This window comes from Mustela putorius, unplaced genomic scaffold, assembly GCF_011764305.1.
Source record: "Mustela putorius furo isolate JIRA1106 unplaced genomic scaffold, ASM1176430v1.1 tig00003854_pilon_pilon_pilon, whole genome shotgun sequence".
Lineage (NCBI taxonomy): Eukaryota > Metazoa > Chordata > Mammalia > Carnivora > Mustelidae > Mustela > Mustela putorius.
Window position 1 is genome coordinate 6,770,006 of NW_025422006.1, and position 19,535 is coordinate 6,789,540.

General features: G+C 44.0%; 1 protein-coding gene across 1 annotated transcript in view; it reads left to right on the forward strand.

The window, feature by feature from the left end:
* Positions 1-467: 467 nt before the first annotated feature.
* Positions 468-19,535, forward strand: part of PGM5 (phosphoglucomutase 5) — a 198,694-nt gene continuing 179,626 nt past the window's right edge. The window contains exons 1-2 of the mRNA XM_004769248.3: positions 468-1,262; positions 18,861-19,023. Of these exons, the coding sequence (XP_004769305.2) occupies positions 1,002-1,262; positions 18,861-19,023 (424 nt within the window). The 5' untranslated portion in view covers positions 468-1,001. The remainder of the gene's footprint in view (positions 1,263-18,860; positions 19,024-19,535) is intronic.

The following is a 19,535-nucleotide window of genomic DNA, read 5'->3' on the forward strand; positions in this document are numbered from 1 at the left end:
AGCTCAGCAGTGTGGACAAACTGTGTGGGACCAGCCCGTTTCTAAGCAGGAGCTGGGCTAGGGAGGGTGAGGAGTAGAAAGAAGAAAGAAATAGTGTCTGTGTTGCTGTTGCAACCACCACAACAAACCGGGCGGGGTGGGGGGGGGCGGGCAGTTTCCACGCTGCAGATCACGCTGCCTTGAGAGAGCCCAGGGAAAAGTGCGGTCTGCTGGGTGGGTCCTGCCGGTTTCAAGGGCCTGACAGTCTGTGATTCCCGGCAACAAATGGTAGTGGTGGGGTGTGTACCCACACACACACAGACACACATGCAACGCTCAGCCTCCAATTTCAGCGCTGGCAGAAGATAACAATTCTCAGTTCGCCTTTCCAGGGTTATTTTTGGCCCGGGGCTGTTCGCTGGTGGCAAAAGGGTCAGCCCCCTCCCAACTCCCTCCCTCGTCCTCGTTCAAAAGAGAAACTTGGGCTTGGAAAAGGCTCACTGGCAGGGAGACCGGGAGACCGGGCTGCGGTGGGAGGGGAGAGGGAGTGGGGGTCTGGGAGAGGTCCCCAAGTCCGGCTCCAGCTCGCCCCCGCCCCCGGGCTGTTTTCTAGCAGAGGGTGTGTGCGCTCGGGAGCGAAGCGGTCACCGGGAAGGCTAGGGCCAGGCGGGCGACTGGGGTCTCCGGGGTCGGGCTGGCCAGCCCTGGGAGGAGGCTCTGGGGCATCCCCCCTTAAGTGAGTCCAGCAGGGTCCGGACACTGCCGGCGCCTCGGGGGACCCGGCTCCAGAGAGAGCTGGGCGGGAGCAAACTTTCTTGGAAGGTAGAGGCCAAACTCAGCCGGGGCGGCGCGGAGAGAGGACTGTCGGATCCGCGGGAGGGCGCAGGGCTGCGGAGGGGGCCGGGGCCCGGGCGCGAGGCGGAGCCCGGGCGCGTAGCCAAGCTGGTGGGGAGCAGGGGGGCCGGCGGCTGCAGATTCCGTCCGGCTCCCGGGAGCCGCGGCAGGACCGGCCAGGAGGCGCCATGGAGGGGAGCCCCATCCCGGTGCTGACGGTGCCCACCGTGCCCTACGAGGACCAGCGGCCGGCCGGCGGCGGGGGGCTGCGGCGGCCCACCGGCCTCTTCGAGGGCCAGCGCAACTACCTGCCCAACTTTATCCAGAGCGTGCTGTCGTCCATCGACCTGCGCGACCGCCAGGGCTGCACCATGGTGGTGGGCAGCGACGGCAGGTACTTCAGCAGGACGGCCACCGAGATCGTGGTGCAGATGGCCGCGGCCAACGGGGTGAGTGACCTGCCCCCGCTGACCCTAGCCTCTCACCGCGCCGCCGCCACCGCCCGCAGCCGCTGCCGCTGCCCTCGGTCCCGGCCCTGCCCCCTCCTGCCTGCCGCCCCCCAGCCCCGCAGGCCCAACCCCTACCGCCACTGCCACCCCCACCCCGGCGCAGCGGCTCCCCCAGGCCCTCTCCTTGAGGTCCCCGAAAGGCCTTTAGGGTTCCGCTTGGAGGGAACCTGCCACATCGCCCTGAGCTCTCCCCCGCTCTCTGCCCATGGCCCGCACCTGCCCGGGTTCCTTTTGGGCCTCCTCTTCCCCAGCCCTTTAAAACTACCCGTTCCCACCGGTTTACTACCCTGCCTTCCCCACCCCCACTTCTTTGCTCAGCTACCAACATAGTGGTCCCCCCACCACCGCCCCTTTCCTTCTTTTTTCTCCTGTGCCCTGTTTGCAGTCCTCTTCTTCCCCCTCTTAAGTTTTGGCTCTCCCAGATCTAACAGTAGTGTCTCAAACACACGCGTGTACACACACACACACACACACTCCAGTGTTGATTCCTGGCATGTTTAGCGAGAGTGGACTTTTAGTGTAAGTGGTTCGTTAACCCAGTGGAATTACTTCACTATTCATCTGGTTTGTGCAGGGCTGGGGTGGAGGTCAGTTCCGTGCCACACAGCCTCTCTGCCCTCAGTTCTGTGTGTGTCATTGGGGTGGGGGGGAGCGGTATCTCTCAAAGATCTGAAATGAGACTTGCTCTGCCGTTCTCAAAGCAATTCCTAACTACTCTGCGAAAGACTCTGGCAGCTGATAGCATTTTGTGCCTCTTCTCCCTTTCCGATTTCATCCTCACTTCCTCTCTCTTCTCCCACCACCTCTGCGGACCTTGGAGGTTTCTCCTCTTCCTTCCTTTCTGTCCTACAGCTAGAAACACCTTCTGGCATCATCCGGTACCCCCTGTTCTCCTTCCCAAATCCCGCAGCCTCTGCGCACTTCTGCAAGAGGGACACCGCACTTCAGCGGTCTTTGTGGGAAATACTGTCTAAAAGAGTCATCTGAGCCAGAACCCCACGCGTAGCACATTTAAGTGGAATCCCTACCGATGTATAAATGAGTGTGAACATTTTAAAAAAGTGAAACTAAACAACCCTCTGGGGTGTGGATTCCCTTTCTCCTTCCCGACCCCATCCTTTTAATTTTCTTTCCTCTCTATCTTTTTTTTAGTCTTTGGTGTCGTCCGTGCTCCACCTTTGTGTACTCTGATTCCCCTCTTGCAGAGTTTTAGGGGTGGGGAAAGTAGATTTTTTTCCCCCCTAAATAAAATAACCCAAAAGCATTGGGAGAAAGCACTGAGCGGTGATACGGGTGGTAGAGCTGGGATTTCCAACCTCAGAAGACGATGTGGCTGGTGATACAGCACTACTATTTCTCTCTGGCCCCTAACTTGGGATCGATCAAGGTTGGCTTGAATCAGGGAGTTGGAGAGAGGTTGACAAATAGTCTTACTCTTGTCTGACAAGCTGTTCCCATGGAGTGATGGAGGATAAGGAGCCTTGGGAGAGGTAGGGCAGCTCTCCTACTCCTTGCTGGGGCAGTTTTTTTTTTTTTTTTTTTTTTTTAGGGAGGGAGAAAAACATCCACTTATTTATTGTGGGTGAGGATATTTTTGAAGCTCCAGTTGTCGATTTGCATGGGCAAGGTATTGCCATGCTTTCTGGTTTCTTGGCACACGTTCCCATCAAGTCTCTTCAACTTCTTACTTCAACGCTTCTCTGATAACCATATCTTATTAACTTTAAGGTGGAGTTTATTTTAGGCAATAGGTAGCATATGTTAATAAATGGTTAAATCAGAGCCACGCTTAATCTCGTGGTTGTTACAAGGGACAGAATGACAAGTCATAACCCACACAGAAGCACCATCTCCTAAATAATCTGAAAGTGTTATTTCCAAAATGGGTGGGTAGGAGTGAAGGGAATGGCCAACATTTATCAAAGGTTCAGGCAGCCAATTTAAACCAGTCTTCTCATTTTGTTCACCTTCTTGAGGGCTTTTGCTCGGGCAAATGAACAATCAGAAGGCTGGCTTCAGGAGAAAGGGGGTTCACCATGAGCAAAATTGGTCTTGAATGATGGCAAATTGATAGGAATGAAGACCCTTGGTTCCAAAAACTTTGCCTCCCTTGATTTCCCATTGGGTATTCATAAACGGGTTAGAAAAATAGTACAAAAATAGTATTTATTCTCTTTGCACTGACTTGAACCTGAGTGAGAGGGCTGCCTCTCTGTATCTGAAAGATTTGGGGTTTGATAAAGTTAATTTTACTATGCAGTTTAATATAACCAACTGTAGTTGCTCTTTGATTATATAATTGCAAGAGGAGGACAGAAGTTTGGAATTTCCAAAGTGATGAACTGCCACTTATATCTTAATATATCATAGAGTTTGAAATAGATTCTCTGACATATAGCCAGTACAATTCGGGATAAACATTTTTTTATTGTAAAATTCTGAATACTTCAAACTTTCAGAAAAGCAGAGAATAGATAAATGGCTTCCATATGCCCACACCCTAAGCTGTTATTATTTTTCCTATATCTGTTCCATCTTTTTTGAGGGCTAAAGTATTTTAAAGTATATTTTAAAAATGACGTTTTATCCCTAAGTTCAGTATGGATCTCTAAAAACTAAGAACAATGTTCTTGATAGTTACAATGTCATTACCATCCCAAACAAAATTAAAAAAAGGATTTCTTCATTTATTACCCATCCTACATTAAGATTCCTCAATTATTCTGAAATGTCTTTTATAGCTGTTTTTTCAAACTAGTTTTCTTCTAATCAAGGAACACACATTGCATTTGGTTATGTCTCAAGTCTTTTTTAAACTAGAAAATATCTCCCTCCTTATTTTTTTCTGTTCATGAAATTGACTTATTGAAGAGACAGGGTCTGTTGATTGTCCTGTAGAATGCCTCCCTCGGCCCCGCTTTCTGGAATTTTCTGATTTTTTTTTTTATGGTGTCATTTAACTTTTCATGATATTCTCTCTGTGTGTGTGTGTGTGTGTGTGTGTGTGTACTAAAATTGAGTTCTAAAGGCTTAATTAGATTCAGGCTCAACACTTTTTTTCTTTTTTTGGCAAGACTATTTCGTAGGTGGTGGTGTATATTCATGTTGTATTGTGTTAGGAAACATAGGGCTGTTGTGGTGATTGCCTCTGCCTTCCAGTACTTTCTCCCTTGGAACTGGCCAGTAGCCTGTGGGGTGAGGTTTGTACCATGTGAATATCCAGTTCCTGTCATTCTTGACTCAGTTGTTTCAGCTTCCATTAGCGATTCAGGCTTGAGTGAATTATTTCATTAGGGGTTTCAAAATGATTTTTAATTCTCTAATTCTATCTGCGTGCTTCAGCTAGCATTTTTCTAAAAACTGGGCATTTCCCTCACTATTGGGCTATCCTGTAATAGAGTTCCTTCTGGAAAAGCAGAATTTATGTTTATTTCCCTCTCTTTTTAAATTATCAATTTTCAGTCAGGATTTGGCAAAATAGCCACTTGAACTCTTGACACACGAATTTGTTTGGCTTTTCTTTTGCTCTTTTGAGTTTCACTGTGAACTCTTGAATTTTTATATAATCATTTTGAATGGATTTGTAAATTAGTGAGAAGATACTTATACCTGTTTCTGTAATTTTTATGTGGCTGTGCAAACTTATCTAAAAAGTCCCCACGGGGCGCCTGGGTGGCTCAGTGGGTTAAAGCCTCTGCCTTCGGCTCAGGTCATGATCCCAGCGTCCTGTGATCGAGCCCCGCATCACATCTGGCTCTCTGCCCAGCGGGGAGCCTGCTTCCTTTCCTCTTTCTCTGCCTGCCTCTCTGCCTGCTTGTGGTCTCTGTCTGTCAAATAAATAAATAAAATCTTTAAAAAAATAAATAAAAAGTCCCCAGAAGTATTATAATTCTTTTTTTAAGATCCAGACTGTCATACCATAGATCCAGACTGTCATACCATATAAGAGCAAAGAAAAATATCTACTAAGTATGAGAGTAAATAGCACATTTAAATGAATTGCAGAACTTAGTTTGTTACCAATATAAACTTAGTTTGTAACTAAGTGATTTTTTAAAAAAAGATTTTATTTATTTGACAGACAGAGATCACAAGTAAGCACAGAGGCAGGGGGTGGGGGTGTGGGAGAAGTAGGCTCCGATGTGGGGCTCCATCCTAGGACCCTGAGATCATGACCTGAGACGAAGGCAGAGGCTTTAACCCACTGAGCCACCCAGGTACCCCTGTAACTAAGTGGTTTTTAAAAATTATTTCTTTTTCTATCTGCTTTAGATACTTCTCAGGGGTTTAGATCCTCTAGGTATCAATTTATTTTAATTTCATAAAGATTTCAAGAGCTAAATGTAAATAATGGCTACATTATGAATAAATGCCTTTGCCTTTTTCTGGGTGAATCCATCTGTGACTAAGGGCATCTCTTTCTCCTCTTTGTTCTCATCTTTTTTTTTTTTTTAGTCCTAAAGTACCTTTAATATTGGACAGATGGCAGCACTGTGCTTGAAGATGTTTCTGACTTTTTCTAAAGTTTTCTATCTCTGGAGATGACACCATATATATATGTGTGTGTGTGTGTATACACACACACACGTATGTATATGTATGTATGTATGTACATATACATACACATACACACACACACATATATATGTATATCTCATCACAGTCCAATAGAACTTTTTATATATGTATATATCTATATATATATCTCATCATGGTCCAATAGAACTTTTAGAATTTTTTTGTTTTAAAGATTTTATTTATTTATTTGACAGGCAAAGATCACAAGTAGGCAGAGAGGCAGGCAGAGAGAGAGGAAGAAGCAGTCTCCCTGCTGAGCAGAGAGCCCGATGCTGGGCTTGATCCCAGGACCCTGGGATCATGACCTGAGCCGAAGGCAGCAGCTTTAACCTACTGAGTCACCCAGGCGCCCCACTTTTAGAATGTTTTGAGAGGAAGGAAAGTTTTTGTAATCTACCCAAGCCACTAGCCACATGTGATTATCAAATAGTCAAAATGTACCAAATGTGACTGAAAAACGGAATCTTTTTATTTAATTTTAATTAATTAAAATTTAAGTTTAAGTAGCTGTAAGTGATTAGTAGCTACCATACTAGGTAGCACAGCTCTGTAATTTAGCATTTAAAATGTAAAAAAAATTTTTTTATGGATCCAGACTATTACAACAAAAAGCAACTATAAATTAAATAAAGGTAGGTCACCAAACACTGCAAATGCATTTTAGCAAACCCAAACCAGATTTCTTCATGTGATGATAACCACACTGTCTTCTGACCTTAGCCTGGGAGACAATGAGGTATGGTAGGAAAAGCTCCGTATCAGCAGCTGGAAAGCTCGCTTTCTTTTCCTAGCTCGGCCATACAAGTTGCAGGGCAAATGTTTTAGCCTCTTGAAATACCTAGAAACCACTTGTTTCTTCATCTATACATTGGGAGGGACAGCAGGGCTGAGTTATCCTGGGAATCAAATGAAAGCATTATATAACATCCATAGCTTTAAGAAATATAAGGGAATATTATTATGGTCAACTGAATATTTCTCCTAAAATAGTGATTTGATTTGCACATATTGAGTAAAACAACTTACAGTTCTGTTGCAAGTTTTAGCCAAGAGAAAATCCATTTGTTGATTAGCCACACAGTGTGCTGGCCATGTGATGATCAGCAATGGTAATAATAATATTAGCATACAGCTCAGCTTACAAGAACTTCTCAATGCCTTGTGAAATCTTTTAGAGGTGGAGGGTGAAGTGCAATGGTACGAAGAAGGCTGTGTCGGTGAGGAACTGGGCTATGCCTTCCAGAGGGATGCTTGTGCCGGCCGTGTTTGAGTCCCATGTGCCATGCAGAGGTGGTTGTTTCAAAAAATGGGAAAGCCTTGTCTTGACATTTATCAGAGCTATCTGGGGAACAAATTTTGATGTCCCAAAGAAAAGGAGCATAGATTTGGAAGGGAAACAGAGTGGAATATGGCGGTGTGGGGGATGTAGGGAGGAGAGAGGGAAGCCTGTGTTTCAGCAGATAAGGCTTCTTTCCTGGGATGACTCTGGAAGTCTGGGATTGGCCGGCTTCAGGTCCTGTCTCTAGAAAGGAAAAAGAACTGGGTGGTGACTGTCCTTTATTTTCGACCGAAGTTCACTACAGAATAGGTGAATGGAATGAGTTATGGCCCTGACATTAGGAAGGGCAGGTTTGTAATACACAAGAAAGCCCTAAAGAGCTTGCCATAACTTTCTTTCGCTTCCCTTCCCAAATCCCCATCCCTGAGTTGTGGAAATGGGAAATCCATTATGTGAGCAATAGCTCTTGGTTACCTTGGTGCTCTTGGTTCTCTCTTTCTCCCTGTTCAGTCAGTCCATTCTTGAATCTGTTAGCCTCAAGTCATCATTCACTTTTTTTTTTTTTTAAATGGGGAAGGAAAAGGAATGGGAGAGGTTTTAAGAACAGCTGGGCCCTCCCAGTTGCTGGGGTGGGTTATTTTAAGCTTTGTTTAATGTGTCCAGAGACCCAGATGACATTTTTAACTAAGCTGTGTTATTAAATCTTGTGATAAAGCATAATGATGTTTATTGAAAAGACAGACACACATCACCAACATTATGTGTGAAACTTGCCCAAAGAATTTTCTATAAAACATCTGTTCTCTTCGAGTCCTTCATGAACTCTGAAGGTTTGACAGTTTCTGTACAGATTTGAGGGATAGAAGTTGGAACCTAATTTTGAGGAAACTAAGCATAGGTATTGGCTTTGCTAAACCTAACCTTCATGTTTTGGGCCCTGGTCATCCTTCTGTTAGACAAGAGTAATGTAAACAAATACTGGGATAGGATTTGAACAGGGTTTTTTGAGAATAGTAGGTGGGGTGGGGTGGGAAACAGTGTCTGAAATTTCCAGGGATTTTTAAATTGAAGGTAGAAACTCAACATCCTCTGTTCGCCTACAGCTTTGACAGTTAATTGCAAACACTCAAGATTTGGCCAATATGCCTTGAATGTTTATACTTGTGAAGCCAAAGGAAAGGCTTTAGGTCCCTTCCTTGGACTTGACTCTCATTAGTTATGGATATGAGACTTGTTAAAATCCACATTTTCTGGAGCTTTAAGAATGTTTTTCATCTCCTACATTTTTAGTGATGGTCAAATTTTCGAGTTGATGCTTATATTTGTGTGAAGAGAAAATCTTCAGGAAATTTGATGAAATTCTTCTTGGCATTGAGTCACAGAACTTTTTCTTTTCCACGTCTCTAGTTATAGCTGTTTTATAATGTAATACTTAATGATTGCTTTTCTTTTTTCTCCTCTTATTAATAAGAGTTCTCTTTGATAGCTAGGGGTATCTAGTTTTATATTTAAGGCTTTCTAATGGAAAGGGAAAAGAAGTTGAAATCAGAAGACCAGAGTTTATAACAAATGGTTAATATCTACACTCTATAAAAAGCTTTTCTAAATCAGTAAAAAATTCAAAAAATTCAAAAGAAATAATGTCAGCTACAACAACAAACATATGAAAAGGAGATCATCCTCATTAATAACAAAAAAATAAACAAAAACAATCTATCAATTTGAAAAAAATCAAGAGTACTCGGAGTTGGTGTGAACATTTGAAAATTGTCATGCTAATGGAAGTTAACTTGATAGAACATTTTGGCCAGGCAGTTCAGTTTAGCAGTATGCACCAAAATCAATGGAATACTTGTCCAGTAATCCACCAATCCATGAATCTAAGAATCTGTCCTGTAAATTTCCTAATACAAAGGTAGAAACGTCTATGTACAGGAATACTCATCACAGCATTTTGCAAAAGAAAACCTTAGAAATAGTTTATATGCTCATTAGTAGAGAACAGGTACCTAATATATGACACAAGTCTACCACTGAGGCATTAAAACTCGTAAACAAAGAAGGTGGATCTACACGTACATGAAAAAGATACGAATGATAGTTTGTTCAGTGAAACAAAGCAAGTAGTAGATTAAAAAGAATGTACTTCCAACTTCTATCCCTCTTCTGTACAGAAACTATCAAAAATCCAGAGTTCATGAAGGGCTCGAGGAGAACAGATGTTTTCTAGAAAATTCTTCGGGCAAATTTCACATATAATTTTGCTGATGTGTGTCTGTCTTTTCTGTAAACACCATTATGCTTTATCATAAGATTTAATAAAGCAGCTTAGTTAGAAATGTTGTCTGGGTCTCTGGCCACATGAAACAAATCTATAATGTAAGCATAGAAAATAGGGTTAGAAGAATATATTCCAGTTAACAGTGAATACATCTGGGATATATGGGTGTGTGTGGCGGGGAAGGAGAATCCTTTCTCTTTCTACGTCATATACTTCTTTTTATTAAATACTCATACACATGTATAGGTTGCTCTGATGATTAAACACACCAGGAAAAAATAATAAAAAAGGAGAAGTTCTGGATTTGAATGCCGATACTATTGTTTGCAACTTGCATGACTGTGGAAAAGTCAAGTGGCTTTCTGGTGTTGGTCTCCTCATTTATACAAATAGGGAAAGTAAAACCACTTGCCCCTACATCTTCCAGGTTCACTGGGAGGATTACTATCAATTATTTTATTTGTTTTCATAACACAATTATTACTAAACTTGTCTAAACTAAACTCTGATTAAAATGAGAGGACCTGGGCGTGGTGCCCTGTAGTTTCAGTAACTTTACTGTTCACATGGCGATCCTGGCTGCTTTGGTAAGGCTTTCTCTTGACTTCGTCTGTGCATTATTTCCCAGCATGAATGAGCTGAGTCTGTCCCATGCTTTTCCATCTTAAACATTTCTGAGGCTCCGGCTGTGTTCAGGCAAGACCCCCGCCCGCCCGTCCCCTACCCCCTGCCCCCCGCAATCTGCTCATTTCACGAGGATTTTCAAGCCTAACAGACAGGGCCATGTGAGAGATTACCGAGAGGAACAGACCCAGCAGAGGCTAGGGGACTCCACGCTAATCTGCTGAGTCGTCTGAGCGCCAACAGCTGCAGGCGCTCGAGGTGCGGTATTTGGTCAGGATGTTTGTCCCTGTGTCTGTTCCCGCAGCCTCGCGGAACGCTTGGTTCCCGGGCAGGGTCTTTTTTTGGACAGGATCTCCCAGATGTAAAGTGTCGGATGCTAATGTGGAACAGAACACAGAAGACCTGGCTCTGCTGTCATAAATAACAGTAAATTGTTCAATCTTGCTGAGCTGTAAATCTGTTATTGCCAGAGGTCTTCAGTTCACTGGAACACAGTTTGAGGCGTGGGGGCACTTAGCAAAGGGGCAGGAATGTTTCCCAACCAGACGGAAACGGGTCTGATGTAATTTATTTAAAAAGCCACATAAATGTATTTTAATTGATTGTGACAATGACTCCGGAAAAAACACATGGCTATAGAGACTGAGGTTTATTTTGGGGGAGGGATATGCAGGCCACACACACACACACATATTTATTGCAGTATGGGTATATATATTAAGTACATATTCACACATATGTATTCTATCTATAAAGATGTCAAAGATAGAGTTTTTTGTTTTATAGATGTAGCTTTGTTTATATATATAAATATAAAATATATCTATATAATGATATAATTTTTTTGTGTGTACCTATAAAGGTGCCAGGTGGAAAGTGTTTTTATGTATTTAGAGAGTTTATTGAGTAGCATATGCATGTGGGCATATGCACAGGACACCCCCTTCCTCAGATATATATCTTCCCTGGATGTCTTCAAGAGGAGAGTAGACCAGATGTCAGAAATGTTTGAAGATTACATAGAAGCAAAGGAGTGGCTAAATATTCCTAGATGACCTATGTTTCTATGATGATTAGGAGAATTGGGCTGGAATTGGATGGGCTGAGAGTAAGAGATATAAGTCGAAGAAATCCTACTGTTCTGGGCAGGAATCTGTCTTGCAAGAACAGCTCTGCGGTGAGCTCACCAACACGGGAAAGTTAGCCAGTCGGCATTGAGCACCCTGGCAGATAGTACAAGTCAGAGGCACAGAGAGGAAAATGAAATGATCCAGGTCAAGACAAGAGCACAGACTCGGTCTTGTCACTCCTTACCATGGACTTCAGCACCTTTTCAGGGAGCAGCCTTGGTGGTTAAAGAAAGAAGACATTGTATTCATGTAGGCATGTTACAACTAATTTACACTTTAATTGTTGCCAAGCTACATGCAGTTTAATTTATTTTGTAGCCCCCATTTAGTCCTCAAACATTTTTTAGTTTCACATACAAAAACTTCAGGTAAAAGAACATTTTCTTAAAAAAACGTATTTTAAGGAGAGAGAGAGAGAAAGAGCACACGTGCATGCATGCAAATGAGATAGGGAGAGGCAGAGGGGGCGGGAGAGAGACGTTCTCAAGCCCACGGTGCTGATTGCAGAACCTGACATGGGGCTTGATCTCAAGACCCTGAGATCACAACCTGAGCCCAAACCAAGAGTTGGCTGTTCAACTGACTGAGCCTCCCAGGCACCCCAAAAGAGCACTTTTATATTGGTTAGTAAACAATGGTACATCTAAATAATGGAAGACCATATGTACACTAAAAATCCAATTGTGGAAGAATATTCAGTGACACAGAAACATAGATACCAGGGAAGGGCTGGATATATTATGTGAAAGATGTAGGTGATACAATAATCCCTTTTGTAAAAATATGGAAATTTGTAAATTAGAGAGAGAAGCAGAGATACCAAGACATAGAGGTTTTACATAGAAGTGAGAACTGTGCTCATTTTTAGATTTAGAGATGACTCTTATTTTCCTCTTGCTCATGTGTACTTCTTAAATGTTCAAAAAGGGAACATGTATATATGTGTGTGTGTGTGTGTGTGTGTGTGTGTGTGTGTGTATTTGTAATTAGAAAACCACTATAGGTAAGCAAAGCAACAACAGATTCATTCAATAACTATGAATTAAGGAATTCATACTTTAAGAATTAAGCAATGGCATGTGGAAGAGGAGGGAAGGCAGGGAAGACCCTTGCGTCTTCGTTTGGTGCTGGACACTGACCTGGAGCTTGCTTACGTTACCTTCTCTCACCTTCCATCTTTTAGATTACAAAACTGAGACACAGAGGGATCTTGCTGCAAATCGCATAGCCAATAGGAAGTCCATTGGATACAAAAATCTCATAGTATCTCAGGGCATACAACTCTGTGTTCTTGACCTAGGTGGATCTGGTGGTTCTTCTCCAGGTCTTCAGTTGGGTTGAGCACCTCATACATTAGCAGCAGATAAGCCCTTTCTTACTTCATTGAGCCAAGTCCTATACCTCAAGGTAAAGATTTCAGTATTTTCCAAGTGCTGAACTACCTAATTCTTAGGAGGGCCCCAAGTTCTAGTGTCACCACCCCCATTTTGCATCTGAGCAAAGTTGGATTTCCTGATTCTCACTGAGATCTCCAGAGCTGCTGAGGGGGTGGAAGACTAGAACTTGGGCCAAACTTCTGGGCACTCGTGACTTTTCTGCATCTGTTCAGATGTTAAGGACTGAATGTGAACTCCACCTTGGTTTGATTCTAGTGGGCTCTCATCTCTCCTTCCAGCCCCAAAGTGTGTGCATGAAGGCTTCCAGGGGACAGGAAGCTGAGGATGGTCTCAGGGGCTCCCATCTGGTCTCCATGTAAAAAAGGATATAACCGCATCATTATCCATGTGCAAATGGAGAAGTCCCTTGATGTTTGGATAACCACATCCATGTCCTGAGTTTGTTATTTCTCGAAATTCCACTTAGCCATCTCCGGCTTACTCATGTGCAGCAGTGCACAAAGGTTGGCACACCCCTCTGACAGCTGGGGCTGAGAGACCAAAGCCCTGCCATCATGGTGGCTTGGCCTTGGCCTTGCTTCGTGGGTTTTGGTTTGTGTTTAACGGCGAAGACAGGAAACAGGCATCTTTGCGTCTGTGGCTCTCTGTGCACTTTGGAGATGGCTGTGGTGGTGGCTGTGTGGTCCGCACCACACTCTGGGAACCATCAAGGAAGCTTCTGTTTATTGCTCTCTTTGCTCTCTGATTCACTTTGGGAATGAGAGGCATATGGCACAGTGAGTGGAGGATATTGGGGAACGTTATGCTTACTTTTTTTTTGTCTCCCTTTGGGACTATTTTTTTTTTTTTAATGGCTTGTGTAAAGCTCAAAGGAAATCATGGCAGGGAGTCATATTTAAGGGAGTTCACACAGGAAAACAATGTGTTTTGTTCCTTGGAGAAAATCATTTGTAGTAAAAAATCTGCCTGTACTCTGAGATCCTACCCTGCGGGTTTCAACTGCCCATTGCTGCTCTCTAGTACTTTGATCTAATTAGAAACTGAACTCATTGCTAAGTCTAATTTAGAAGAATAGTTTGTTAGTGTTCTGAAAAGAACAATCCATGACAAAGAAACTTATTACTTTTTTTTTTAAAAGATTTATATTTGAGTGGGGAGGAGTAGAAGCAGGGGGAGAAAGAGAATTTGAAGCAGACTCCCCGCTGAGCACAGAACCCAACGCAGGGCTCCATCTCACCATCCTGAGATCATGACCTGAGCTGAAATCAAGAGTCAGATACTTAACTGACTGAGCCACTAGGGTGCCCTGAGAAAGAAAATTATTTTAAAAATGGGTTGTATATGGCACCTGGTGTAAAGAAATGGTGTAAAGAAATGGGCTGGGAGAAAGCTTTATGGGATTAAAAGTTTCTCTTCTCAGGACACTTGTCTGTGCCATGTGGAGGGGCACACTGATTCCCTTGGCACCTGCTGTGTCCATCAGGGGTGGAGCAGTAATGATGCAGTCCAGGTGAGGTTCAAGAGTTGGTGAGTGGTTCCAACATCCATCTAGGAGACTAGACACAGAGAGATGATTAAGTAATGGCACCCTGGGAAAGGTGACTCATTGCACACCGGCCCATGCTACATCCTCTTTTTCCGGAGCCTCTGCAAGTGTTGCCTAGGTAGGAACAAGCTCAAATTCAACGTGCCTCAGTAGGTCTGCGAGTGTCCCTGTGATAGTGTACACGTGGCTACCTGTGGATTCTGGGATCTAGATGTGTGTACTGCCCGTTGCTTGTGTACATGACACTGCACTAGAGGCCATCTTGAACCCCTTTGCAAGTGGGAACGGAAGGACATGTTCCCCAGTAGCAGGTGAAGCCCAGGCTGGTTTCCCCTTCTTCCAGCCAAAGCCAGACCGTATGGGAATGTGAGTGGTGATTCCCCCAGTGCCCCTCCTGGGAAGGTCAGGGAGCCACAGGATGTCTTGACTTGAACCCCCCACCCCACTCCACCATGCCCCGGGTTGCAGACTGGGTTTCACTCAGGAAAAAAAGTCAGATGCCGCCTGCTCCAATGCCCTAAACAAAAGCAGTGTTTTTTTTTGTTTTTTTTTTTTAAAGATTTTTTTATTTTTATTTATTTGTCAGAGAGAGAGTGAGCGAGAGCGAGCATAGGCAGACAGAGTGGAAGGCAGAGTCAGAGGGAGAAGCAGGCTCCCTGCGGAGGGCAAGGAGCCCGATGTGGGACTCGATCCCAGGACGCTGGGATCATGACCTGAGCCGAAGGCAGCTGCTTAACCAACTGAGCCACCCAGGCGTCCCCAAAAGCAGTGTTAATGATGAAAGTAGACCATCCTTTCCTTGCAAGGTAGCATCTGCTGCGATGGTGATGGTGGAGGGCAATATTTCTAGGACTTGTTTAGAAAGTGAAATGGTAGCATAAGGGATAACCTACTGTCTAAAAGTGAATTTTGAGAGCATTTGGGGGGCGCAATCAGTTAAACAGTTAAATATCTGACTCTTGATTCAGCTCAGGTAATGATCTCGGGGTTGTGAGATCGAGCCCCGCGCCAGCATCTGCACTCAGCTGGGAGTCCGCTTCTCCCTCGCCCTCTGTCCTTCTCTCTGCCCATGCTCTCACTTTCTCAAATAAATAAAATCTTTAAAAAAATTAAAAAAAACAAGTGTTCGAGGAGGGTGATGGTAACACGTCATGTTTGTTTCACAAAGGGTTTTTCTTAATGGAATCTCATCTTAAGATTCTCAGCTTTGCAGATGAAGACACAAAGCCTCAGAAAAGTGAAGTGATTTGCCCTCCTCTGGGGTGGAGGCAAGGCTCCCCTCTAGATCTTTTAACTTCGAAATGGAGTGTTCTTTTTTTAAACAACAGGGTTTCCAAAGGTTATATATATATATATATATATATATATATATATATATTTTTTTTTTTTTTTTTTAGATTATATTTATTTGACAGAGAGAGAGATCACAAGTAGGCAGAGAGGCAGGCAAAGAGAGGGGGAAGCAGACTCCCCGCTGAGCAGAGAGCCTGATGCGGGACTCGATCCCAGGACTCTGAGATCATGACCCGAGCAGAAGGCAGAGGCTTAACCCACTGAGCCACCCAGGCACCCCAAGGTTATATTTCTTTTATCAGTTGCTAGAAGAAGGCCAGAAGTCTGAAATCCAGTAGGATCATGCTTCCATCCCTCTTCTGGCTTCTGGTGTGGTGGCTGCCATATTCCTTGGCCTTCCCTGGCTTGTGGACACCTTACTCTGATCTCTGCCTCTGTCTTACACTGCTTCTTCTGGATGTATCTTCTTTTCTGTGTGTCCTCTTCAGTAAGAACAAAGCTCTTCCCCTTCCATGAGGGAAGTGGTCCAACTGTAATCAACCTGCCACCGGGTGTTTAGCTGATCACCCCGGCAATGGTGCCATATGAGGGACTCAGTTTTGGTCTCTGTTGGGTGCCCAGTGGTGGCTGGAGCCAGGCTGACCTTGGTGAGAGGAAAGCCATGGTGCTGAGTCCATGTATCACCTCCCTCCTTGCCACCGTGAGGGTTCCTCATGGAACTTTGTTCCCGAGTCCATTGGTCAATGACAGGTGTAGCTACCCGGGAAGGAGGCTGATCCTACCCGCTTGATTCTTAAAATCATTGTCTGCTTAAGTCCCCTCTTACTGAGCATTTCCAGGGGATACACATGTCTTTATGATTTTCTGTGTCTGACTTTAGAAACTCCATCTCTTGCTCTCATGCCTCTCCTCCAGCCCTTACCATGCCTCAGATGTCCCACAATTAGGTTTATACACAGTGTTCAGCACTACCTCTTTTTCTGGTAATGTTGGGTCAATGAGCCCATCTGCATAGGTGAAATTTCCAGATAACTAGAATTTGGTTTTCTGTTAACCCTCCAATTATAACCAAAATGTTAAAGCTTGGTATTTTTTTTTCAGTATATTTTCTCACGTTGACCTTCTTAAACAGAATATGTATTATCTTTTCAAACAAGGAATAATTGAATTTTAGTTAAGTTGGTCTATAATCATGACTACTTGATAAATAAATTGTATATATTTATTTCTGTATTTTTTCCAAATTGTAGCCCCAAAGTGAATATAACTTTACATTGTGTGTGTTTTTTTTTTTTTAAAGTAGGTTCCATGCTCAGTGTGGAGCCCAGCATGGGGCTTGAACTCACAACCTTGAGATCAAGACTTGAACTGAAATCAGTAGTCGGATGCTTACCCGACTGAGCCACCCAGGCGCCCCTTAACTTTACGTTGTTGTCATAGCATAAAAATTATTTTCTATTCTGCATTTTTGACTTACCATTCAAGCATTGTCCGTGTTCCTTCTATACCATTTAAGATAATATAATTTGTTAGAGCAAATAAACCCTTTTAACAGGAAACCATTTTTATTTCCTTTAAAAATAGTAGAACGTCATTTCTCACTCACATAATAGTCCACTGTGGGCATTGCTGGTGAACAAAGACTCTTGGCTTCCATCTTCTGGCTCCGTGTCTCCTAGAGCTATGTGCTCACCTGAGCTGAGCCTCTGGAAGGAAGTCTCTGGAAATACATGGTGGAGAGGAGGCTTCTTACCATCCTGAGCACAGGGGGCACATGCATTACTTCTGTCCTCATTCTCATGTTCGTGTATCATCTGTTGTGAAATCAGTCATGCAGCCACACTAGATGTAAGGTGGTCTGGGAAATGTAGTCCCTGGCAGGGGGCTGGAGGTTGGTCCTCAAAGAGCCGTCTGGACTGTGGAAGGGGATCATTGCTTTTTGAGGACTGCGAACCCAGTCTGCCACAGGTGCACAATCTTCTTCTTCTTCTTCTTTTTTTTTTTTAATAATTTATTTGTTTATTTGACAGAGATCACAAATAGTCAGAGAGGCAGCAGAGTGGGGGCAGGGTGGAGAATGCTCCCTACCGAGCAGAGAGCCTGATGCAGGGGCCAATCCCAGGACCCTGGGATCATGACCTGAGCTAAAGGCAGAGGCTTTAACCCACTGAGCCACCCAGGCGCCCCCGCTTTTTGTACATTTTTTCCTGTATCTTCCTTCATTGTCCTATTTGGTCAGTGACCTACTTCTAGCATTGCTGTAGTTGGGTCCAGGGTAATTTTGGTGTTGAGCTGGATGCTAGAGCTTGCCTTCCCTTGTGGGCCACAGCAGTACTTCTCAAATTTTGATGGACAGATGAATTAACTAGAAGGGGGGGAGGGGATCTTGTTAAGGTACTTAACAGATTCTTCCTCTTAACAGATTCTTCCTCAGTGGGTCTTGAGTGGACCTTGAGGTTTAGCCCTTCTACTAAGCTCATAGGGGATGCCCATGCTGCTGATTCTTAAGAAGGAGACTTGATCACTAAGCTCGGATGAATGTTGAAATCACCTGTAGAGCTTTAGAGACCATGAAACCTTGATTCTACCCCCAGAAATTCTAATACTATTAGTCCGAGATGCAGTCTGAGTATTGGTAATTTTAAGGCTTCATTAGGATTCTGAGTTGTAACATCTGAGAACCACTGGATTGGATGACATTGGCCTTTATTTTAAGAGCAAGAGTCATACTCTTGTCTTGCTCTTGTAGAGTATGACTTGTAGAGTCATACTCTACAGAGTTATATGATTTTCTTTTTTGTAGCTCTAGAAAGACTGCCTGCACCCGTGGATGACCTCCAGATCTCTGCTTAGCATGACGGGGTAGTTTTTCTGTTGTCTCCAGCACATGTTGTCAGTGGCAGAAATAAAATTCTTGCCTCTATAAGAGTGGTTATTCAGAGTGCAGTTCAATACGCCCGCTGACGATGAGGCTATGGTAAGCCAGGTCCCTCCTGTATGGGCTTGTGCTGAGGAACAGAGAGGAAGGAGGTGAAGCAGAGAAGCACTCCTTTTGTCTTATAATTTCTAGTATGTTCATGTGTAGCATTTCTAAGCCAGTAACAAACTAAGAACTTCTTGCCTAGTTCAAGCCAAGCCCTTGAACATCAAAAGCCAATGTTTCAAATTACTAAAAGTCAATGAGGCTGATCCAGTTTGGTAATTGACCTCTAGACGTGGGTGCCCCGGTGGTGTTGGAGATATCGGGCAGGAGAGACAATGCCAGAGCTCTCCTTCACCCCCTAACCCAAAGCCTACTCAATTCCTTTTGCCAAGTGACTTACTGTGTCTTAACAGAGCTTGGGACACTTTCCATTGAAATGCCTCTGATTCCATGTAACTGGATTGATTTCTTTCTTTGGCTGATCTAGATTGGACGGCTGATTATTGGGCAGAATGGTATCTTGTCAACACCTGCTGTTTCCTGCATTATCAGGAAGATCAAGGCAGCTGGTGGAATTATCTTAACAGCCAGCCATTGCCCTGGAGGACCAGGGGGAGAGTTTGGAGTGAAGTTCAATGTTGCCAATGGAGGTATGTGGCTTAGCATCTGCCTTAATCATCCCAATTTCTGTCCTATTATGTTGTCATAGTTTTATTTGTTTAAAAAGATGTATTTATTTATTTGAGACAGCATGTGTGAGAGCAGGGTGAGGGGCAGAGGGAGAAGGAGAGAGAGAATCTCAAGCAGACTCGCACTGAGCACAGAGCCTGACGTGGGCTTCGACCTGACAACCCTGAGATAAAGACCTGGGCCAAAACCAAGAGTCAGATGCTTAACTGACTGTGCCACCTATGTATCCCAGCTATCATAGTCTTACAGTGACCCTTTGGTCGTAGACCAGCAGGGTGGAGGAGAAATTGTACAGAAAGTTCCAGTGAAGTACTGTACTAGTCCGATTTCTCCAGAGGACCAGAACAGTGGGCTATACAGAGATTTATTATGAGGAGTGGGCTGGGTTCTGGTTCAAGATGGTGATGTAGGAACATCTAGAACTCACCTCCTGTCATGGACACACTGCATCTACAGAAAGATGGATCACTTT